At 45.7% G+C, this 27,577-nt stretch overlaps 1 protein-coding gene across 25 annotated transcripts in view; it reads right to left on the bottom strand.

Moving 5' to 3' along the window:
- The window catches only part of LOC143293349 (hexokinase-like), a 103,831-nt gene that overhangs the window by 23,504 nt on the left and 52,750 nt on the right, over positions 1-27,577 (bottom strand). For all 25 annotated transcript variants that reach the window (XM_076604153.1, XM_076604127.1, XM_076604141.1 and 22 more), the window contains exons 3-6: positions 25,249-25,388; positions 12,982-13,197; positions 11,382-11,481; positions 7,544-7,623 (exon numbers count right to left, since the gene is read on the bottom strand). In XM_076604153.1, the coding sequence (XP_076460268.1) occupies positions 7,544-7,623; positions 11,382-11,481; positions 12,982-13,197; positions 25,249-25,388 (536 nt within the window). The remainder of the gene's footprint in view (positions 1-7,543; positions 7,624-11,381; positions 11,482-12,981; positions 13,198-25,248; positions 25,389-27,577) is intronic.

Here is a 27,577-nt window from a genome sequence, read left to right as displayed (position 1 = left end):
TGCAGTTTTGAAAGTGGATGGAACGTTCCAGTGAGAAGGGATGAGTTGACAATGTTGGTGATTGTGGGGAGAAGATGTGAGACACACTGGGAAAAGACCGAGGCTGGTATAGGATCGAGCTCACAGGATTTTATTGTCATTTCTTTCAGGATTTCATGAACTTCTGTTTCAGTCAATGGATTAAAGGAATGGAGAGGAGTGCCGTTGAATTGAGGATCAGGATGAACAGGTTGGAAAGACATTTGGTCTAAGATGGTACAAATATTTTGGACTTTGTCGAAAAAGAAAGAGGAGAAGACATTGGGGAGTACAGATAAAGTGTAGGCAGAAGGAAGAGGAGTCTTTTTTGCAGTTCCAAGAAGATTTGACATGACAGAGTAAAGAGATTTGGTGGATGTGGCATCGAGAACTTGAGAAGAAAAGAAGTTTGTCTTTGCTGATGAGATCATATGTTTGACTTTATTTATCTGTAAATACCCTAGCTTGTCAGTAACAAGAGAGACAAGAAAGGTCAAGCCTTCATGACTCATGTGATGGGTACTACATTAATGTTAGGTCAAACTGTTCTGGAAATTATAAAGAAGAGAAAATGCAGTTTGTCATTTTTGACTCACTTCTGTAAACAATGTGAGTGCATGTAAAAGCCCAGTGTTCAGTTGTGTGTGTGTGTGTGTGTGTGTGTGTGTGTGTGTGTGTGTGTGTGTGTGTGTGTCCACAGTAAACTTTAATAATGTCATTTTCTCTGGAAATACTTTGTCTGCCAATACCAAAGTTGGATTGAAAACAATGGGGAAAAAATCTTCACAGTCATACCAATAATAGGTTGTAAGTCTTCCAGATTAAACTGTTTTTCCAGATCATTAATGGTTTATTTCGTTAAGGATCCCCATCCACAAAATGTTTGGGATTGAAGATGGCATGACATTTTTTCTTGGTCGCATTGAAAAAATGAAGAAAAAAAAATCCTGGACAGAACACACACTGTGAAAACTTACTACATCATTAAGGTGTTTACTGCATATGAATGTTTTAAAGTGGATATTGAATTAACTACAATTTACATCAGAGAAGTTGTGCTGTGCTGACCTACACTGTGCTGTGCTGGGCTACACTGTTCTGTGCTGGGCTACACTGTGCTGTAGTACACTGTACTGTGCTGTCCTATGCTACACTCTGCTGTGCTGTGCTGTGCTACACTGTGCTGTTGTGCAGAGTGTAGCCAAAGATGTGGAACAAGCTCCCTGATAACATCCGTCATTCTGATTCCCTCGCATCTTTTAAATCTCGTATCAAAACTCACCTTTTCCCTCAGCAATAAGTTCAATTGTGGCAGGTCCACTTCCTTTTCGTTAGGTGTGCTTGACTATGTGTGTATACATATGTCTATGGCTTCATAAATGATGAAGCCATAGACCGTCTCCCACAAGTCCCCATCAACGAAGCACTGGACGATCCGCCAACACTTCTTGAGACCCAGAAAGCAATCCGTCTGCTATCCAGTGGCAAAGCACCTGGCTCAGACTCCATACCAGCAGAGGTCTACAAGGATGGAGGCACTGTGCTGACTGAGAAGCTTCATCAGCTGTACTCACTCATGTGGAAAGAAGAGACGATCCCCCAGGATTTCAAAGATGCATGTATCATTCACTTGTACAAGCGAAAGGGGAACCGGCAAGCCTGTGATAACCATCGGGGCATTTCCTTGCTCTCCATCGCAGGCAAGATACTTGCCAGGATCCTACTTAACCGCCTCACAGCACACCTTGACCAAGGTCATTTGCCTGAGAGCCAATGTGGATTCCGGAAAGAGCGCGGAACCACTGACATGGTGTTTGCTGCAAGGCAGCTGCAAGAGAAATGTCAGGAGCAAAATGCTGATCTGTTCTCCACCTATGTCGACCTCACTAAGGCCTTCGACACCGTGAGTAGAGAGGGACTGTGGAAGATCATGGCCAAGTACGGATGCCCTCGGAAATTTATTTCCTTGGTCAGCCAATTCCATGAAGGCATGCAGGCTCGAGTCCAGGACAATGGTGAAACATCTGCTCCTTTTGCTGTCACAAATGGTGTCAAGCAAGGCTGCGTCCTGGCTCCAACGCTGTTCAGCCTCATGTTCTCTGCAATGCTTACTGATGCCTTCAGAGATGGCGATGTTGGAATCGGCCTAAAGTACCGAACAGATGGCAAGCTGTTTAACCTCAGAAGGCTTCAAGCAAAAACGAAGGTCATGACAGACATCATCAGAGACTTTTTGTTTGCTGATGATTGTGCCCTCAACGCTGGATCTGAAGCTGACATGCAACTCAGCGTCGACAAGTTTGCCACTGCCAGCAGGAACTTCGGCCTTACCATCAGCACGAGGAAAACTGAAGTTCTCCATCAGCCAGCCCCAGGGAAACCCTACGTTGAGCCCAACATCACAGTCAACGGTCAGAGACTCAGTGCGGTGGAGCGGTTCACATACCTTGGCAGCACACTGTCACGAAATGCGACCATCGACGATGAAGTGAACGTCAGGATTGCAAGAGCAAGCGCAACTTTTGGTAGACTCAATGCAAATGTCTGGAACAGAAGAGGCATTAGTCTTGAGATCAAGCTAAAGGTCTACAGAGCAGTAGTTCTCCCCACACTACTGTACGCCTGCGAAACTTGGACAGTGTACCAACGACATGCCAAGAAGCTGAACCACTTCCACACAACATGCCTCAGGAAGCTACTGAACATCAAGTGGCAAGACAAGACCCCAGACACAGAGGTGCTCGCAAAAGCCACCCTTCCCAGCATCTTCACCATCCTGATGCAGTCCCAGCTTCGCTGGGCTGGACACGTGGCGCGTATGCCAGACCATCGGCTGCCCAAAAGGCTCTTCTATGGCGAGCTGCAACAAGGGAAGAGATCACACGGAGGTCAGAAGAAGCGCTTCAGAGATACTCTGAAAGTCTCTCTGAAAGCGTTTGATATCAACCCTGACTCCTGGGAGGAATCTGCAGTGGACCGTGACAAATGGCGCGCTGCTGTGCACAAAGGCGCCAGGTTGTGCGAGGCCAACAGGACTGCTGCAGCTGTTCAGAAGAGGCAGGCCAGAAAGTCACGGGCAAACAAGCTCCCTGACAATGATATGCCTGTCTTTGTCTGCCCCAACTGTCAGCGAACATTTCGTGCGCAGATTGGACTATTCAGCCATCTGCGCACTCACAGATAGATTCATGAGCATCCTTCCCCCCACCCCACCACCACCCTCCCCCCATCCCCCATCTGGATGACAACGATGGTCATCATCGATCTCGATGGACACACACCATACATATGTATGTGTACATAACTACATGCATGTATATGAATGTGTATTGTGTGTGCGTGTGTTTATGTAAGTTTGTGCCTGCCTATGTGTGCGTATGTGTTAGGGTAGCTGTTAGATACACATGTGTGTTAAAATGTATGTATGCTGTGTGTGTGTGTGTGTGTGCGCGCGTGCGTGAGTGCGTGTGGTCACATTTTGGTGTGTGTATGTAACATAAATATAATGTTTTATGTTAACAAAGCGTTTTTGTAAAGCACCTTGAGCAGATTTCTGGATAGTGTGCTATATAAGTATCCATTATTATTATTATTACTGTGCTGTGCTTCACTGTGCTGTGCTACACTGTGTTGTGCTTCACTGCGCTGTGCTTCACTTCACTGTGCTTCACTTCACTGTGCTACACTGTGCTGTGCTTCACTTCACTGTGCTACACTGTGCTGTTCTTCACTGTGCTACACTGTGCTGTGCTTCACTGTGCTACACTGTGCTGTGCTTCACTTCACTGTGCGACACTGTGCTGTGCTTCACTGTGCGACACTGTGCTGTGCTTCACTGTGCTGTGCTTCACTTCACTGTGCTTCACTTCACTGTGCTACACTGTGCTGTGCTTCACTTCACTGTGCTACACTGTGCTGTGCTTCACTGTGCTACACTGTGCTGTGCTACACTGTGCTGTGCTGTGCTTCACTGTGCTGTTCTTCACTTCACTGTGCTACACTGTGCTGTTCTTCACTTCACTGTGCTTCACTGTGCTGTGCTGTACTTCACTGTGCTGTGCTTCACTGTGCTGTTCTTCACTTCACTGTGCTGTGCTACACTGTGCTGTTCTTCACTTCACTGTGCTTCACTGTGCTGTTCTTCACTTCACTGTGCTTCACTGTGCTGTGCTGTACTTCACTGTGCTGTGCTTCACTGTGCTGTGCTGTACTTCACTGTGCTACACTGTGCTGTTCTTCACTTCACTGTGCTTCACTGTGCTGTTCTTCACTTCACTGTGCTGTGCTTCACTGTGCTGTTCTTCACTTCACTGTGCTTCACTGTGCTGTTCTTCACTTCACTGTGCTACACTGTGCTGTTCTTCACTTCACTGTGCTACACTGTGCTGTGCTGTACTTCACTTCACTGTGCTACACTGTGCTGTGCTTCACTGTGCTGTGCTACACTGTGCTGTGCTTCACTGCGCTGTGCTTCACTTCACTGTGCTTCACTTCACTGTGCTACACTGTGCTGTGCTTCACTTCACTGTGCTACACTGCGCTGTGCTACACTGTGTTGTGCTTCACTGCGCTGTGCTTCACTTCACTGTGCTACACTGTGCTGTGCTTCACTGTGCTGTGCTACACTGTGCTGTTCTTCACTGCGCTGTGCTTCACTTCACTGTGCTACACTGTGCTGTTCTTCACTTCACTGTGCGACACTGTGCTGTTCTTCACTTCACTGTGCTTCACTGTGCTGTGCTACACTGTGCTGTGCTGTGCTTCACTGTGCTGTGCTTCACTGTGCTGTTCTTCACTTCACTGTGCGACACTGTCCTGTGCTTCACTGTGCTGTGCTTCACTTCACTGTGCTACACTGTGCTGTACTTCACTGTGCTGTTCTTCACTTCACTGTGCGACACTGTGCTGTTCTTCACTGTGCGACACTGTGCTGTGCTTCACTGTGCTGTTCTTCACTGTGCTGTGCTGTGCTTCACTTGTGCTGTGCTGTACTTCACTGTGCTGTGCTTCACTTCACTGTGCTACACTGTGCTGTGCTGTACTACACTGTGCTGTACTACACTGTGCTGTGCTACCTGTACTTCACTGTGCTGTACTACACTGTGCTGCATTGTACTACACTGTGCTGTGCTGTACTACACTGTGCTGTGCTACACTGTGCTGTACTGTACTTCACTGTGCTGTGCTACACTGTGCTGTACTACACTGCGCTGCATTGTACTACACTGTGCTGTGCTATGCTGTACTACACTGTGCTCTGCTACACTGTGCTGTACTACACTGTGCTGTGCTGTACTACACTGTGCTGTGCTGCGTTGTACTACACTGTGCTGTACTACACTGTGCTCTGCTACACTGTGCTGTGCTGTCCTACACTGTGCTGTACTATCCTACGCTGTGCTGTGCTCCCTACACTGTGCTGTACTACACTGTACTGTGCTGCACTGTGCTGTGCTGTCCTACGCTGTGCTGTGCTGTCCTACACTGTGCTGTACTACACTGTGCTCTGCTACACTGTGCTGTGCTTTCCTACACTGTGCTGTACTATCCTACGCTGTGCTGTGCTCCCTACACTGTGCTGTACTACACTGTGCTCTGCTACACTGTGCTGTGCTGTCCTACACTGTGCTGTACTATCCTACGCTGTGCTGTGCTCCCTACACTGTGCTGTACTACACTGTACTGTGCTACACTGTACTGTGCTGTGCTACACTGTGCTGTGCTGTCCTACGCTGTGCTGTGCTGTCCTACACTGTGCTGTGCTACACTGAGCTGTGCTGTCCTACGCTGTACTGTGCTGTCCTACGCTGTACTGTGCTACACTGTGCTGTGCTGTACTACACTGTGCTGTGCTGTCCTACACTGTGCTGTGCTGTCCTACACTGTGCTATGTTGTAATACACTGTGCTGTGTTGTAATACACTGTGCTGTGCTGTCCTACACTGTGCTGTGCTGTCCTACACTGTGCTGTGTTGTAATACACTGTGCTATGTTGTAATACACTGTGCTGTGCTGTCCTACACTGTGCTGTGCTGTCCTACACTGTGCTATGTTGTAATACACTGTGCTATGTTGTAATACACTGTGCTGTGCTGTCCTACACTGTGCTGTGTTGTAATGCACTGTGCTGTGTTGTAATGCACTGTGCTGTGTTGTAATGCACTGTGCTGTGTTGTAATACACTGTCTTACACTGTGCTGTGTTGTAATACACTGTGCTGTAATACACCGCCCTACACTGTGCTGTGTTGTAATACACTGCCCTACACAGTGCTGTGCTGTGATACACCGTCCTACACTGTGCTGTGTTCTAGTACACTGTCCTACACTGTGCTGCTCTAGTACACTGTCCTACACTGTGCTGTATTACGCTGCTGTGCTTTAAGTACACTTACTGTACTACACTGTGCTATACAACACTGTGACATACTACACTGTGCTATACAACACTGTGACATACTACACTGTCCTATGTTACACTGTGTTGTACCAAATTACACTGTGCCACACTACAATATACATCGTACTGTACTACACTGTATTGTGCAGTGTGATGTAATGTGCTGTACAACACAGCCCAGTACAGTTAGTACAGTAAATACATACATATTGTGCTGTGCTTTTTTTTTTTTTTTTTTTTTTTTTGCTGCCCCATCATATGCGCCGTTTCAGTGGCATTATTCCCACGCCGCTCATTTAGATTCCCCCATAAACGGCCACACCCGGGTTCGTCCGTCGCAGTTCCAGCGTTGGCAGTCCACAGGGAACCATCGATGTTAGGTCGCCTGGAGGCCACACACCAGAGGAGACCCTGCACTGCTGCTGAGTCACTTCGGTGGTGTTCAGTGGTGCCTGTTCTGTTTTAACGTACTTAGGACACCACCTACTAAGCCCCCCTACTAACGACAATAATGGCTTAGTCACGGAGCCAGACTGAGTGAGCGTCTCTCCCAGAGTGGAGACCGCCACCACATCCCTCAAACAACAGCCCCCCATGAATCTGCCGAAACTGACGACATTGACAGGACTCACCCCAAGCACGGAAGTGGAGGGGTATCGAAACTGAGGTCACCATGAGAGCAGGGCATGAAAGGTCACAGACTTTGAGACTATTTTGTTTATATTGATGACGATGAAGGAGAAAGAGGATGACGATGATGATGACGATGTTGCTATGGAGGTCCATTTTGGTTTGGGACTGCGTGACAAGGCTGTACTCTACGCTTCCTGTCATAATGATATCCTGGCGTTAACCAGGCCCGAGAGATACAGACACTTGCAGTGTTGGTCAGGTAATTAGAGCAACACACCCAAAGACGCATCCTTGAAGTGGATGACACTCGACTGTGTGGTCCCAGTCTCCCCATTTAAGCCCACAGCACACTCAACTCTGGGTAGGAGCCGGCCACGGGCCGAAAAACCCACCTCCGCTGGGATTCGAACCCGTGTCCTCCCAGCCGTCAGTCCGCGACGCTAACCACTTGGCCACGGCGGCTGGTTATTGTGCTGTGCTTTGTTGAACTTACCTCTGGGGGGCCAGGCTCATTGCCTTCTGCCATCTCCACTTTGTCCAGACGTTCAATGTAACAGGCATTGGTGCCTGTGCCTGTAACACAACACAACCTTCGTTGTAACAGGCGTTTGTGCCTGTGCCTGTAACACAACACAACCTTTGATGTAACAAGCACTGGTGCCTGTGCCTGTAACACAACACAACCTTCTATGTAACAGGCATTGGTGCCTGTAACACTATACAACCTTAAACGTAACAGGCATTGGTGCCTGTGGTGTAACAAAATACAACCTTCAATGTAACAGGCATTGGTGCCTGTGGTGTAACAAAATACAACCTTCAATGTAACAGGTATTGATGCCTGTGCTGTAACAGGCGGTTGTGCCTGTAACACAATGCAACATTCAATGTAGCAGGTGTTTGTGCTTTAACAAAACAGAATGTTCAATGTAACAGGTGTTACTGCCTTAACACAATACAACATTCAATGTAACAGGTGTTACTGCCTTAACACAATACAACATTCAATGTAACAGGTGTTTGTGCTTGTAACACAATACAACATTCAATGTAGCATGTGCTTGTGCTTCAACACAACAGAATGTTCAATGTAACAGTGTTTGTGCTTTAACACAACAGAATGTTCAATGTAACAGTTTTTGTGCCTGTAACACAATACAACGTTCAATGTAGCAGTGTTTGTGCTTTAACACAACAGAATGTTAAATGTAGCATGTGTTTGTGCTTGTAACACAATACAACGTTCAATGTAACAGTGTTTGTGCTTTAACACAACAGAATGTTCAATGTAACAGTTTTTGTGCCTGTAACACAATACAACGTTCAATGTAGCAGTGTTTGTGCTTTAACACAATACAACGTTCAATGTAATGAGTGTGTATGCCTGTAACACAATACAATGCTCAATGTAACGGGTGTTTGTGCCTGTAACACAATACAATGTTCAATGTAACAGGGGTTGTGTCTGTAACACAATACAATGTTCAATGCAACAGGGGTTGTGCCTGTAACACAATACAATGTTCAATGTAACAGGGGTTGTGTCTGTAACACAATACAATGTTCAATGCAACAGGGGTTGTGCCTGTAACACAATACAACTTTCAATGTAACAGGTGTTTGTGCCTGTAACAATACAACGTTCAATGTAGGTGTCTGTGCTGTAACACAACAGAATGTTCAATGCAACAGGTGTTTGCGCTGTAACACAACAGAATGTTCAATGCAACAGGTGTTTGTGCTGCAACACAACAGAATGTTCAATGCAACAGGTGTCTGTGCTGTAACACAACAGAATGTTCAATGCAACAGGTGTTTGTGATGTAACACAACAGAATGTTCAATGCAACAGGTGTTTGTGCTGCAACACAACAGAATGTTCAATGCAACAGGTGTTTGTGCTGCAACACAACAGAATGTTCAATGCAACAGGTGTCTGTGCTGTAACACAACAGAATGTTCAATGCAACAGGTGTTTGCGCTGTAACACAACAGAATGTTCAATGCAACAGGTGTCTGTGCTGTAACACAACAGAATGTTCAATGCAACAGGTGTTTGTGCTGCAACACAACAGAATGTTCAATGCAACAGGTGTTTGTGCTGCAACACAACAGAATGTTCAATGCAACAGGTGTCTGTGCTGTAACACAACAGAATGTTCAATGCAACAGGTGTTTGCGCTGTAACACAACAGAATGTTCAATGCAACAGGTGTCTGTGCTGTAACACAACAGAATGTTCAATGCAACAGGTGTTTGTGCTGCAACACAACAGAATGTTCAATGCAACAGGTGTTTGTGCTGCAACACAACAGAATGTTCAATGCAACAGGTGTCTGTGCTGTAACACAACAGAATGTTCAATGCAACAGGTGTTTGCGCTGTAACACAACAGAATGTTCAATGCAACAGGTGTTTGTGCTGAACACAACAGAATGTTCAATGCAACAGGTGTTTGCGCTGCAACACAACAGAATGTTCAATGCAACAGGTGTCTGTGCTGTAACACAACAGAATGTTCAATGCAACAGGTGTTTGTGCTGCAACACAACAGAATGTTCAATGCAACAGGTGTTTGCGCTGCAACACAACAGAATGTTCAATGCAACAGGTGTTTGTGCTGAACACAACAGAATGTTCAATGCAACAGGTGTTTGTGCTGTAACACAACAGAATGTTCAATGCAACAGGTGTTTGTGCCTGTAATACAACGTTCAATGTAACTGGCATTTGTGCCTGAAACACAATACAATAGCCAATGTAACAGGCATTGGTGCCCGTAACACAATACAACGTTCAGTGCAAGAGGTACTGGTTCTCCATAATACAACGTTCAGTGTAACAGGTACTGGTTCCCCATAATACAACGTTCAGTGCAAGAGGTACTAGTTCCCCATAATACAACGTTCAATGTAACAGGTACTGGTTCCCCATAATACAACGTTCAATGTAACAGGAACTGGTTCCCCACAATACAACGTTCAGTGTAACAGGTACTGGTTCTCCATAATACAGCGTTCAGTGCAAGAGGTACTGGTTTCCCATAATACAACGTTCAATGTAACAGGTACTGGTTCCCCATAATACAACATTCAATGTAACAGGTACTGGTTCCCCATAATACAACGTTCAATGTAACAGGTACTGGTTCCCCATAATACAACGTTCAATGTAACAGGAACTGGTTCCCCATAATACAACGTTCAGTGTAACAGGTACTGGTTCTCCATAATACAGCGTTCAGTGCAAGAGGTACTGGTTCCCCATAATACAACATTCAATGTAACAGGTACTGGTTCCCCATAATACAACATTCAATGTAACAGGTACTGGTTCCCCATGATACAACGTTCAATGTAACAGGTACTGGGGGCCCCCTGTGACAAACCACATCATTCAATGTTACAATGTTGATGTGTCAATTAGATGTCAGATATGGTACACATGACACACAACACACACTGACCCAGGATGATGATGACACAAGAGACACACTGACCCAGGGTGATGATGTCACAAGACACACATTGACCCAGGATGATGATGACACAAGACACACACTGACCGAGGATGATGATGACACAAGACACACACATTGACCCAGGATGATGACACAAGACACACACTGACCCAGGATGATGATGACACAAGACACACACTGACCCAGGATGATGACACAAGACACACATTGACCCAGGATGATGATGACACAAGACACACACTGACCCAGGATGATGATGACACAAGACACACACTAACCCAGGATGATGACACAAGACACACATTGACCCAGGATGATGATGACACAAGACACACACTGACCCAGGATGATGATGACACAAGACACACACTGACCCAGGATGATGACAGAAGATACACACTGACCCAGGATGATGATGACACAAGACACACACTGACAAAGGATGATGACACAAGACACACATTGACCCAGGATGATGATGACACAAGACACACACTGACCCAGGATGATGATGACACAAGACACACACTGACCCAGGATGATGACACAAGACACACACTGACCCAGGATGATGATGACACAAGACACACACTGACCCAGGATGATGATGACACAAGACACACACTGACCCAGGATGATGATGACACAAGACACACATTGACCCAGGATGATGATGACACAAGACACACACTGACAAAGGATGATGATGACACAAGACACACACTGACAAAGGATGATGACACAAGACACACACTGACCCAGGATGACGACACAAGACACACACTGACCCAGGATGATGATGACACAAGACACACACTGACCCAGGATATGACACAAGACACACACTGACCCAGGATGATGCCCAAGGCACAGCGTCTGTCAGAGTGAGCGCAGGACATGAGGGCTCCCACAGTGTCATTGATCACCGCCAGACACTCCACCTCCAGGTCCTGAACACACACCACACCACATGTCAACACCACACCACATGTCAACACCACACCACACCACACGTCAACACCACACCACACTACATGTCAACACCACACCACACGTCAACACTGCACCAAACATCAACACCACACCACACGTCAACACCACACCACACATCAACACCACACCACACGTCAACATCACACCACACTTCCAACACCACACCACACTTCCAACACCACACCACACAACAAGACCACACAACACCACACATCAACACCACACCACACCACAAATCAACACCACACCACAATTCAACACCAAACCACACGTCCTCACACTACACCATATATCAACACCACATCACACATCAACACCACACCACACATCAACACCACACCACACGTCAACACCAAACCACAAGTCAACACCAAACCACAAGTCAACACCAAACCACACATCAACACCACACCACACATCAACACCACACCACAAGTCAACACCACATCACACATCAACACCACACCACAAGTCAACACCACACCACACATCAACACCACACCACACATCAACACCAAACCACAAGTCAACACCAAACCGCAAGTCAACACCACACCACAAGTCAACACCACATCACACATCAACACCAAACCGCAAGTCAACACCACATCACACATCAACACCAAACCATACATCAACACCACAGCACACGTCAACACCACACCACACATCAACACCATACCATCAACACCGCACCACACATCAACACCACACCATAAGTCAACACCACATCACAAGTCAACACCAAACTGCAAGTCAACACCAAACATCAACACCAAACCATACATCAGTACCAAACCGTAAGTCAACACCACACCACATATTAACACCAAACCACACATCAACACCACACCACACATCAATACCACAAATCAATGCCACACCATACATCAACACCACACCACATCACACATCAACACCAAACCACACGTCCTCACACTGCACCACACAACACCAAACCACATGTCAACACCACATCACACATCAACACCAAACCACACGTCAACACCACATCACACATCACCACCAAACCACACGTCCTCACACTGCACCACACATCAACACCAAACCATACGTCAACACCACTCCACACCACACGTCATCACATCGCACCACATGTCAACACCAAACCACACCACACATCAACAACAAACCACACCACGCGTCATCACACCGCACCAGATGTCAACAACAAACCATCCATAAAAACCACCCTACACCACACAAACGGATCAATACCCCCCCACCCCCCATCAACATCACACCACCCATCAACACCACCTCTGTATGTGTGTGTGCATGTGTGTGTGTGATCGTGTGTGTGTATGTGCATGATCATGTGTGTGTGTGTGAGATTGTGTATGTTTGTATGTATGTGTGTGTGTGTGTGTGTGTGTGTGTATCACTGTATGTGTGTGCGTGTGTGTGTGTGTGTGTGTGTGTGTGTGTGCACTGACCCCTCTCCTCTTGATGGCTTCATGCAGCAGTATGACGATGTCGTGTCCTTCCACACCCTCACACTTGAAGCCCTTGGTCCAGGTGGTGAGGACAGCCTTGGCCAGGCCGTGCTGCCTGCAGGGGAAGGAGAAGGTGAAGCCCAGTGGCAGCTTGCGCCCCACCAGGTTGTGGTCCTTCACAAAGCGGAAGATGCAGTCTGCGATGTGGTCAAACAGCTGTGGACACACATCATCACCGCTGTCCTTACAGCACACCATAGTCAGTGATGTGGTCAAACAGCTGTGGACACACATCATCACCGCTGTCCTTACAGCACACCACAGTCTGCGATGTGGTCAAACAGCTGTGGACACACATCATCACCGCTGTCCTTACAGCACACCACAGTCTGTGATGTGGTCAAACAGCTGTGGACACACATCATCACCACTGTCCTTACAGCATGCCACAGTCTGCGATGTGGTCAAACAGCTGCGTCCTCTGTCTCCTTCACTTTACAATCCACAACTAATCCACTCCACATCCTTCACTTTACTATCCACAACTAATCCACTCCACATCCTTCACTTTACAATCCACAACTAATCCACTCCATATCCTTCACTTTACTATCCACAATTAATCCATTCCACATCCTTCACTTTACAATCCACAACTAATCCACTGCATATGCTTCACTTTACAATCCACAACTAATCCACTGCATATGCTTCACTTTACAATCCACAACTAATCCACTGCATATCCTTCACTTTACAATCCACAACTAATCCACTCCATATCCTTCACTTTACTATCCACAACTAATCCACTCCGTATCCTTCACTTTACTCTCCACAACTAATCCACTCCACATCCTTCACTTTACTATCCACAACTAATCCACTCCACATCCTTCACTTTACAATCCACAACTAATCCAGTCCATATCCTTCACTTTACAATCCACAACTAATCCACTCCATATCCTTCACTTTACTATCCACAACTAATCCACTCCGTATCCTTCACTTTACAATCCACAACTAATCCACTCCACATCCTTCACTTTACTATCCACAACTAATCCACTCCACATCCTTCACTTTACTCTCCACAACTAATCCACTCCACATCCTTCACAACTAATCCACTCCACATCCTTCACTTTACTATCCACAACTAATCCACTCCATATCCTTCACTTTACAATCCACAACTAATCCAGTCCATATCCTTCACTTTACAATCCACAACTAATCCACTCCACATCCTTCACAACTAATCCACTCCACATCCTTCACTTTACAATCCACAACTAATCCACTCCATATCCTTCACTTTACAATCCACAACTAATCCACTCCACATCCTTCACAACTAATCCACTCCACATCCTTCACTTTACTATCCACAACTAATCCACTCCACATCCTTCACAACTAATCCACTCCACATCCTTCACTTTACAATCCACAACTAATCCACTCCATATCCTTCACTTTACTATCCACAATTAATCCACTCCATATCCTTCACTTTACTATCCACAATTAATCCATTCCACATCCTGCACTTTACTATCCACAACTAATCCACTCCATATCCTTCACTTTACTATCCACAACTAACCCATTCCACATCCTTCACTTTACAATCCACAACTAATCCACTGCATATGCTTCACTTTACAATCCACAACTAATCCACTCCATATCCTTCACTTTACTCTCCACAACTAATCCACTCCACATCCTTCACTTTACTCTCCACAACTAATCCACTCCACATCCTTCACTTTACAATCCACAACTAATCCACTCCACATCCTTCACTTTACAATCCACAACTAATCCACTCCACATCCTTCACTTTACAATCCACAACTAATCCACTCCATATCCTTCACTTTACTCTCCACAACTAATCCACTCCACATCCTTCACAACTAATCCACTCGACATCCTTCACTTTACTATCCACAACTAATCCACTCCACATCCTTCACTTTACAATCCACAACTAATCCACTCGACATCCTTCACTTTACAATCCACAACTAATCCACTCCATATCCTTCACTTTACTATCCACAACTAATCCATTCCACATCCTTCACTTTACTATCCACAATTAATCCATTCCACATCCTTCACTTTACAATCCACAACTAATCCACTGCATATGCTTCACTTTACAATCCACAACTAATCCACTCCATATCCTTCACTTTACTATCCACAACTAATCCACTCCGTATACTTCACTTTACAATCCACAACTAATCCACTCCACATCCTTCACTTTACAATCCACAACTAATCCACTCCATATCCTTCACTTTACAATCCACAACTAATCCACTCCATGTCCTTCACTTTACAATCCACAACTAATCCAGTCCATATCCTTCACTTTACTGTCCACAACTAATCCACTGCATATCCTTCACTTTACTATCCACAACTAATCCACTCCACATCCTTCACTTACTCAGATACTCATGTTAAGAAAAAATCTGAAAATATAACCAGGTCACCTGGCCTTGTCAGTGACCCTTTCCTGACCTACTTCATGTTTACATCACCAGTAGAACCTGCTACCATTTCCATCAGAGAAATCACCAGTAGAACCTGCTACCATTTCCATCAGAGAAATCACCAGTAGAACCTGCTACCATTTCCATCAGTTAGAACCTGCTACCATTTCCATCAGAGAAATCACCAGTAGAACCTGCTACCATTTCCATCAGATACATCACCAGTAGAACCTGCTACCATTTCCATCAGATACATCACCAGTAGAACCTGCTACCATTCCCATCAGATACATCACCAGTAGAACCTGCTACCATTTCCATCAGATACATCACCAGTAGAACCTGCTACCATTTCCATCAGATACATCACCAGTAGAACCTGCTACCATTCCCATCAGATACATCACCAGTAGAACCTGCTACCATTTCCATCAGATACATCACCAGTAGAACCTGCTACCATTTCCATCAGAGAAATCACCAGTAGAACCTGCTACCATTCCCATCAGATACATCACCAGTAGAACCTGCTACCATTCCCATCAGATACACCACCAGTAGAACCGCTACCATTCCCATCAGATACATCACCAGTAGAACCTGCTACCATTTCCATCAGATACATCACCAGTAGAACCTGCTACCATTTCCATCAGAGAAATCACCAGTAGAACCTGCTACCATTTCCATCAGATACACCACCAGTAGAACCTGCTACCATTTCCATCAGATAAATCACCAGTAGAACCTGCTACCATTTCCATCAGATAAATCACCAGATGTGCCTATCACTGCCACGAAGTTGAGAAAAAATACAGTCATCATTTGCATTATTTCAAAATTAGATTTCCAACTCATGAATGAAAAATTGCCAGATTCTGCCCAACTCAAACACAGCCAATGACACCATACACATAATTACATAAATTCTGCAACACCACACTACAATGATGTTGACTTTTTAAATCTCTCTCACTCAGACACACCAGCAGAACAACCTCATTGACACACACAAACATGTTATCAGCAGAACAATACAAAAGTCTCTAACTCCTAACATCACAATGTCATTTCAACAAACTTCTACAACTATTTCTCATGCCACAGCAATTTCTGAACTCCATGCCAATTCTACAAACTCACACACACACATATTTCAAACTCATGCCATTTCTACAGACGCTCACACACACAAGTTTCTGGACTCCATGCTATTTCTACACACACACACTCAAACAAACACACACACTTATTTCAGATTTCTACAAACACAAACTCGCACTAATTTCTGATTTCATGCCATTTCTACAAACACATACTAATTTCTGATTTCATGCCATTTCTACAAACACACACTGATTTCTGATTTCGTGCCATTTCTACGAACACATACCCCATTTCTGAACTCTGTCAATCCACATTATTTCTGACTGTTATTCCTATAAGTATAACTGAGACATCATACTGACAAACACCACAGCTATCATGTATAAATTCAACAAACTTACAGCCAACACAGCTGTTTCTTTGGGGTTACAGACAATGCAGTTATCTCCATCACATAGGATTATACTTACAGACAATACAGTTATCTCCATCACATAGGATCATACTTACAGACAATACAGCTACCTCCATCACATAGGATTATACTTACAGACAATACAGCTACCTCCATCACATAGGATTATACTTACAGACAATACAGTTACCTCCATCACATAGGATCATACTTACAGACAATACAGTTACCTCCATCACATAGGATTATACTTACAGACAATACAGCTACCTCCATCACATAGGATTATACTTACAGACAATGCAGCTACCTCCATCACATAGGATTATACTTACAGACAATACAGCTACCTCCATCACATAGGATCATACTTACAGACAATACAGTTATCTCCATCACATAGGATTATACTTACAGACAATGCAGTTATCTCCATCACATAGGATTATACTTACAGACAATACAGTTATCTCCATCACATAGGATTATACTTACAGACAATACAGTTATCTCCATCACATAGGATCATACTTACAGACAATACAGTTACCTCCATCACATAGGATTATACTTACAGACAATACAGCTACCTCCATCACATAGGATTATACTTACAGACAATGCAGCTACCTCCATCACATAGGATTATACTTACAGACAATACAGTTACCTCCATCACATAGGATCATACTTACAGACAATACAGTTACCTCCATCACATAGGATCATACTTACAGACAATACAGTTACCTCCATCACATAGGATTATACTTACAGACAATGCAGTTATCTCCATCACATAGGATTATACTTACAGACAATACAGCTACCTCCATCACATAGGATTATACTTACAGACAATACAGTTACCTCCATCACATAGGATTATACTTACAGACAATACAGTTACCTCCATCACATAGGATTATACTTACAGACAATACAGTTACCTCCATCACATAGGATTATACTTACAGACAATACAGCTACCTCCATCACATAGGATTATACTTACAGACAATACAGTTACCTCCATCACATAGGATTATACTTACAGACAATACAGTTACCTCCATCACATAGGATTATACTTACAGACAATACAGTTACCTCCATCACATAGGATTATACTTACAGACAATACAGTTATCTCCATCACATAGGATTATACTTACAGACAATACAGTTATCTCCATCACATAGGATTATACTTACAGACAATACAGTTACCTCCATCACATAGGATTATACTTACAGACAATACAGTTACCTCCATCACATAGGATTATACTTACAGACAATACAGCTACCTCCATCACATAGGATTATACTTACAGACAATACAGTTACCTCCATCACATAGGATCATACTTACAGGCAATACAGCTAACTCCATCATTATCACATTCTTTTTCAAACACTTCACAGCAAGCACACCTTATCCCAACACCACAACTATCATTCTTGGAAACTTCAAAGAAAACAAATCTACCATATACAATCTGTTTGTGTCCTGTAAAATATCCATCCATGTGTCATAACCTGGTGCTATCCATCCATGTGTCATCCATCACCTGGTGCTATCCATCCATATGTCATCACCTGGTGCTATCCATCCATATGTCATCACCTGGTGCTATCCATCCATGTGTCATCACCTGGTGCTATCCATCCATATGTCATCACCTGGTGCTATCCATCCATATGTCATCACCTGGTGCTATCTATCCATATGTCATCACCTGGTGCTATCCATCCATGTGTCATCACCTGGTGCTATCCATCCATATGTCATCACCTGGTGCTATCCATCCATATGTCATCACCTGGTGCTATCCATCCATATGTCATCACCTGGTGCTATCCATCCATGTGTCATCACCTGGTGCTATCTATCCATGTGTCATCCATCACCTGGTGCTATCCATCCATGTGTCATCCATCACCTGGTGCTATCCGTCCATGTGTCATCCATCACCTGGTGCTATCCATCCATGTGTCATCACCTGGTGCTATCCATCCATGTGTCATCCATCACCTGGTGCTATCCACGTGCCATCACCTGGTGCTATCCGTCCATGTGTCATCCATCACCTGGTGCTATCCATCCATGTGTCATCACCTGGTGATATCCATCCATGTACCATCACCTGGTGCTATCCGTCCATGTGTCATCACCTGGTGCTATCCATCCATGTGTCATCACCTGGTGCTATCCGTCCATGTGTCATCCATCACCTGGTGCTATCCATCCATGTGTCATCACCTGGTGCTATCCGTACATGTGTCATCCATCACCTGGTACTATCCATCCATGTGTCATCACCTGGTGCTATCCGTCCATGTGTCATCCATCACCTGGTGCTATCCGTCCATGTGTCATCATCTGGTGCTATCCATCCATGTACCATCACCTGGTGCTATCCATCCATGTGTCATCACCTGGTGCTATCCGTCCATGTGTCATCACCTGGTGCTATCCACGTGCCATCACCTGGTGCTATCCATCCATGTGCCATCACCTGGTGCTATCCACGTGCCATCACCTGGTGCTATCCATCCATGTGCCATCACCTGGTGCAATCCATCCATGTGCCATCACCTGGTGCTATCCACGTGCCATCACCAGGTGCTATCCATCCATGTACCATCACCTGGTGCTATCCATCCATGTACCATCACCTGGTGCTATCTGTCCATGTACCATCACCTGGTGCTATCCATCCATGTGTCATCACCTGGTGCTATCCATCCAAGTGCCATCACCTGGTGCTATCCATCCATGTGTCATCCATCACCTGGTGCTATCCATCCATGTGTCATCACCTGGTGCTATCCATCTGTGTGTCATCACCTGGTGCTATCTATCCATGTGTCATCACCTAGTGCTATCTATCCATGTGCCATCATCACCTGGTGATATCCATTTATGTGTCATCATCTATCCGTCCATGTATCATCTGCTATCCATCTATGTGTCATCATCTATCCATCCATGTACCATCACCTGGTGCTATCCATCCATGTGTCATCACCTGGTGATATCCATCCATGTGTCATCCAACACCTGGTGCTATCTATCCATGTGTCATCCATCACCTGGTGCTACCCATCCATGTGTCATCACCTGGTGCTATCTATCCATGTGCCATCACCTGGTGCTATCCATCCATGTGTCATCACCTGGTGCTATCTATCCTTGTGCCATCACCTGGTGCTACCCATCCATGTGTCATCACCTGGTGCTATCTATCCACGTGCCATCACCTGGTGCTATCCATCCATGTGCCATCACCTGGTGCTATCTATCCACGTGCCATCACCTGGTGCTATCCATCCATGTGCCATCATGATCCATCTGACTGAATGAATCCTTGTCCACAAATACATCAGAGCGGACATTACCATCCCACGTCAGAGTTCTGCAGTCTTTATAATTATTCCGTCTCTTCCAGTTGCTCATACCATACATATTTCTATTCACTGTCAGTAGTTTGCGTTCTCGGTTTCTCTCTTCAATACTATTGTTTGTAAAAAAGCAGTCAGTGACAGTGGTGTAAATAAGCTGTCAGTGACAGTGGCGTTCAGTGTCAGACACCACCACCCACTAAACCCTATGCTGACACCACCACCCACTGTACAACATCACCCACTAAACCCTACACTGACAACACCACCCACTATACACCACCACCCACTAAACCCTACACTGACAACACTTCCCACTGAACCCTATGCTGACAACATCACCCACTAAACACTACACTGACAACAGCACCCACTATACACCACCACCCACTGTACCCTACATTGACAACACCACCCACTATACAACATCACCCACTAAACCCTACACCAACACCATCACCCACTATACAACATCAGCCACTAAACCCTACACCGACACCATCACCCACTATACAACATCAGCCACTAAACCCTACACAGACAACATCACCCACTATACCCTACACAGACAACATCACCCACTAAACCCTACACCGACACCATCACCCACTATACAACATCACCCACTAAACCCTACACCGACACCATCACCCACTATACAACATCACCCACTAAACCCTACACCGACACCATCACCCACTATACAACATCACCCACTAAACCCTACACCGACACCATCACCCACTATACAACATCACCCACTAAACCCTACACCGACACCATCACCCACTATACAACATCACCCACTAAACCCTACACCGACACCATCACCCACTATACAACATCACCCACTAAACCCTACACCGACACCATCACCCACTATACAACATCACCCACTAAACCCTACACCGACACCATCACCCACTATACAACATCACCCACTAAACCCTACACCGACACCATCACCCACTATACACCACCACCCACTAAACCCTACACTGACAACACCACCCACTATACAACATCACCCACTAAACCCTACACTGCCAACACCACCCACTAAACCCTACACTGACAACACCACCCACTATACACCACCACCCACTATACCCTACAATGACAACACCACCCACTAAACCCTACACCGACAACACCACCCACTATACATCACCCACTGAACCCTACACCGACACCACCACCCACTATACAACACCACCCACTAAACCCTACACTGACAACACCACCCACTAAACCCTACACTGACAACACCACCCACTAAACCCTACACTCAACATCACCCACAAAACAACATCACCCACTAAACCCTACACTCACAACATCACCCACTAAACACCACCACCCACTAAACCCTACACTCAACATCACCCACTAAACACCACCACCCACTAAACCCTACACTCACAACATCACCCACTAAACACCACCACCCACTAAACCCTACACTGACAACATCACTCACTAAATCCTACACTGACAACACCACTCACTATACACCACCACCCACTAAGCCCAATAACAACATCACTCATTACGCCCAGTACTGACATCACCCACTAAGCCCAATAATAATGTCACTCATTACACCCAATACTGACATCACCCACTAAGCCCAATAATAATGTCACTCATTACACCCAATACTGACAACATCACCCACTAAGCCCAATAATAATGTCACTCATTACACCCAATACTGACAACATCACCCACTAAGCCCAATAATAATGTCACTCATTACACCCAATACTGACAACATCACCCACTAAGCCCAATAATAATGTCACTCATTACACCCGATACTGACAACATCACCCACTAAGCCCAATACTGACATCACCCAATAAGTCCAATAATAATGTCACTCATTACACCCAATACTGACAACATCACCCACTAAGCCCAATACTGACAATTAATGTTCAGTCTCCAAAGAGGGGCCAACCGTAAATCTGCTGACAAAACAAAAATGTTTAAAAACAATAGAAAATACCCTGATTGCCATGAACACAATACTCTTAGCAACCCGACCTTGCACAACTATTTGTAAAAACTGAAGTGCACATAAATCGAACAGCCCTCATCCCTTTAGCCCACTTTATTGATGGCGCCTCTCCCCTTACCCTGGGTCAATACACAGTAGGGGGAAGGAGGTGGGTGGTGTCAGCCCAGCTCACATCTGGGGCTTCTGACGTCACTATCCACCTCCATCAAGACTTCTTCATTGCCAGGCCATGTTCATCATCAGGGCGTGTTCATGTTCATCTTCAGGTCATGTTTGTCAACTGACAGGCTGTGTTCATCATCCGGCCATGTTTATTGTCAACTGACAGGCTGTGTTCATTGTCAGGCTGTGTTCATGTTCATCACCACACCATGTTCATTGTGTTCTTTGTTCATGGGCTGCAACTCCCATGTTCACTAGTGGGCTTTTATGTGTATGACCATTTTAACCCTGCCTGTAGGCAGCCATACTCCATTTTCAGGGGTGTTCATTGTGTTCATCATCAGGCCGTGTTCATTGTCAACTGACAAGCTGTGTTCATCATCAGGCCATGTTCATTGTCAACTGACAGTATGTGTTCATCATCAGGCCATGTTCATTGTCAACTGACAGGCTGTGTTCATCATCAGGCCATGTTCATTGTCAACTGACAGGCTGTGTTCATCATCAGGCCATGTTCATTGTCAACTGACAGTATGTGTTCATCATCAGGCCATGTTCATTGTCAACTGACAGGCTGTGTTCATCATCAGGCCATGTTCATTGTCAACTGACAGTATGTGTTCATCATCAGGCCATGTTCATTTTCAACTGACAGTATGTGTTCACCATCAGGCCATGTTCACTGTCAACTGACAGGCTGTGTTCATCATCAGGCCATGTTCATTGTCAACTGACAGGCTGTGTTCACCATCAGGCCATGTTCATTGTCAACTGACAGGCTGTGTTCATCATCAGGCCATGTTCATTGTCAACTGACAGTATGTGTTCACCATCAGGCCATGTTCATTGTCAACTGACAGTATGTGTTCATCATCAGGCCATGTTCATTGTCAACTGACAGTATGTGTTCATCATCAGGCCATGTTCATTGTCAACTGACAAGCTGTGTTCATCATCAGGCCATGTTCATTGTCAACTGACAAGCTGTGTTCATCATCAGGCCGTGTTCACTGTCAACTGACAGTATGTGTTCATCATCAGGCCATGTTCATTGTCAACTGACAGGCTGTGTTCATCATCAGGCAATGTTCATTGTCAACTGACAGGCTGTGTTCATCATCAGGCCATGTTCATTGTCAACTGACAGTATGTGTTCATCATCAGGCCATGTTCATTGTCAACTGACAGGCTGTGTTCATTATCAGGCCATGTTCATTGTCAACTGACAGTATGTGTTCATCATCAGGCCATGTTCATTGTCAACTGACAAGCTGTGTTCATCATCAGACCATGTTCATTGCCAACTGACAGGCTGTGTTCATCATCAGGCCATGTTCATTGTCAACTGACAAGCTGTGTTCATCATCAGGCCATGTTCATTGTCAACTGACAGTATGTGTTCATCATCAGGCCATGTTCATTGTCAACTGACAAGCTGTGTTCATCATCAGGCCATGTTCATTGTCAACTGACAAGCTGTGTTCATCATCAGACCATGTTCATTGTCAACTGACAGGCTGTGTTCATCATCTGGCCATGTTCATTGTCAACTGACAGGCTGTGTTCATCATCAGGCCATGTTCATTGTCAACTGACAAGCTGTGTTCATCATCAGGCCATGTTCATTGTCAACTGACAGTATGTGTTCATCATCAGGCCATGTTCATTGTCAACTGACAAGCTGTGTTCATCATCAGGACAGAGGTGCTTTAAACAGAGACTGGCACTACAGAGGTGCTGTCAGACATCAGAATACCCCACCGTCCAAAGAATACCCCACCGTCCAAAGAATACCCCACCGTCCAATCATGAAAAAACCAGGGATCTAAGGCTGTCCAGGCCTCAGTGGGTAATGGTGCAATGCCCCACTAGGGGGTCCGCTGAAGAGAAATTTAAAATCTGACAGTATTTTATACTTTCAAAATTATAGGCCTTTCCTGAGAGCATTTTACAAATTCAAATCTAATATTTAATACTGTCAGTAAAATGTTACATTTGTGACAAATATTTCTCACATACACCAGCACCGTCACACCTGGTGATGGGTAAACAAAGTGAACATTGCACACAATGCATCTTGCTTTCCCCCGAACATCCTCTTTCCCAATCCGCAGATCACAGCACTCCTCCTCTCTTCCCTCTTCACCCAAAGTCAATATTTTCCTGTTTCATAACCTCTGCCATTCATTGCTGCAACTAGTCGTAACATGCGTCCAAATCTCGGCGGATGATGGAAGACATGATAGCCATTAAATACTGATGGCGCCGACACTTGTTTGCAGGAAGTGCGCAAAAACAGAACAAGCCGTTTGAGAAAACCATATATGCACAAAAACAAAACAAGCCATTAAGAATACCTTTTGAGAGTGACACTGCGCTCCATAAAAAATTGAACCCATGGATGTCAAAGCGGAAACAGCGGTCCACGGTCCTCAGATCCACTGGAATTAGTGGATATGCAGACCTTTCTCAACCCTGTTATACAGTGGTGTGCTATTCTGAGGTTCTGGATAGTCCGCACGTCTGACATCTCACAGGACTCTTGTCACTGCAGTGTAGGTCACCAAGTTCAGCCCCTGCCCTACCACTCCCACCACACACACACACACACATACACACAGCACAGTGTGTACCTGGATGCCTGAGCCCAGCATGATGTGTTGAGGGATGAGGAAAATACGGCTCTCCATCTTCACCTCCTGACCTTGCAGCGACACCAGCAGCACACGGAAGTTGGTTCCTCCCAGGTCCAGGGCAAGGAATTCTCCCACCTCTGCACATACACACACACACACACACACATGCGCGCACACACACACACACACAACCGATGACCTTTGCCATTTCAAACACAGAGACAAGTAAACACAGCAGTACAAGCAACAGGTGCAAAAACTAGATTGGAGGCAGTACAAGCAACAGGTGCAAGAACCAGGCTGGTGATGGCAGTACACTGACCAACACTGTTCATCTCTGCAGGAGAGGAGGGGAGGGGAGGGGCGGGGAGAGGAGGGGAGAGGGGAGGAGGGGAGAGGAGAGGGGAGGGGAGAGGAGGGGAAGGGAGAGGAGAGGGGAGGGGAGAGGGGAGGCGGGAGGAGAGAGGAGAGGAGAGGAGAGGGGAGGGGAGAGGAGGAGAAGGGAGAGGAGAGGGGAGGGGACAGTAGGGGAGAGGGGAGGAGGGGAGAGGAGAGGGGAGGCGGGAGGAGAGGAGAGGAGAGGAGAGGGGAGGGGAGAGGAGGGGAAGGGAGAGGAGAGGGGAGGGGAGGGGAGAGGAGAGGGGAGGCGGGAGGAGAGAGGAGAGGAGAGGAGAGGGGAGGGGAGAGGAGGGGAAGGGACAGGAGAGGGGAGGGGACAGTAGGGGAGAGGGGAGGAGGGGAGAGGAGAGGGGAGGGGAGAGGAGAAAGGAGAGGAGAGGAGAGGAGAGGGGAGGGGAGAGGAGGGGAAGGGAGAGGAGAGGGGAGGGGACAGTAGGGGAGAGAGGAGGAGGGGAGAGGAGAGGGGAGGCGGGAGGAGAGAGGAGAGGAGAGGAGAGGAGAGGAGAGGGGAGGGGAGAGGAGGGGAAGGGAGAGGAGAGGGGAGAGGAGAGGGGAGGGGAGAGGGGAGGGGAGGGAAGAGGAAGGGGGGGGGAGGGGAGCTAACTCCTGTTAGCCGAAACATCAAGACAGAGGAGGACAGCTCTGTAGTGTAAATAAGACAGATTGGGCACTGCAGTGTAAAGACAGAAGTGGACAGCACTGTAGTGTAAACAAAGACAGAAGAGGACAGCACTGTAGTGTAAATAAGACAGATTGGGCACTGCAGTGTAAAGACAGAAGAGGACAGCACTGTAGTGTAAATAAGAGATTGAGCACTGCAGTGTAAAGACAGAAGTGGACAGCACTGTAGTGTAAACAAAGACAGAAGAGGACAGCACTGTAGTGTAAATAAGAGATTGAGCACTGCAGTGTAAAGACAGAAGTGGACAGCACTGTAGTGTAAATAAGAGATTGAGCACTGCAGTGTAAAGACAGAAGTGGACAGCACTGTAGTGTAAACAAAGACAGAAGTGGACAGCACTGTAGTGTAAATAAGAGATTGAGCACTGCAGTGTAAAGACAGAAGTGGACAGCACTGTAGTGTAAATAAGAGATTGGGCACTGCAGTGTAAAGACAGAAGTGGACAGCACTGTAGTGTAAACAAAGACAGAAGAGGACAGCACTGTAGTGTAAATAAGAGATTGAGCACTGCAGTGTAAAGACAGAAGTGGACAGCACTGTAGTGTAAACAAAGACAGAAGTGGACAGCACTGTAGTGTAAATAAGAGATTGGGCACTGCAGTGTAAAGACAGAAGTGGACAGCACTGTAGTGTAAATAAGAGATTGAGCACTGCAGTGTAAAGACAGAGGTGGACAGCACTGTAGTGTAAACAAAGACAGAAGAGGAGAGCACTGTAGTGTAAACAAAGACAGAGGTGGACAGCACTGTAGTGTAAACAAAGACAGAAGAGGAGAGCACTGTAGTGTAAACAAAGACAGAGGTGGACAGCACTGTAGTGTAAACAAAGACAGAAGAGGAGAGCACTGTAGTGTAAACAAAGACAGAAGTGGACAGCACTGCAGTGTAAAGACAGAAGAGGAGAGCACTGTAGTGTAAACAAAGACAGAAGAGGAGAGCACATGGTGAGTATCATCACTCTATGACAGACACAGTCAAGGTGAGTATCATCACTCTATGACAGACACAGTCAAGGTGAGTATCATCACTCTATGACAGACAGACAGTCAAGGTGAGTATCATCACTCTATGACAGACAGTCAAGGTGAGTATCATCACTCTATGACAGACAGACAGACAGTCAAGGTGAGTATCATCACTCTATGACAGACAGACAGTCAAGGTGAGTATCATCACTCTATGACAGACAGACAGACAGTCAAGGTGAGTATCATCACTCTATGACAGACAGACAGACAGTCAAGGT

This window comes from Babylonia areolata, chromosome 19, assembly GCF_041734735.1.
Source record: "Babylonia areolata isolate BAREFJ2019XMU chromosome 19, ASM4173473v1, whole genome shotgun sequence".
NCBI lineage: Eukaryota > Metazoa > Mollusca > Gastropoda > Neogastropoda > Buccinidae > Babylonia > Babylonia areolata.
This window is presented reverse-complemented; position numbering and strand designations above follow the sequence as displayed.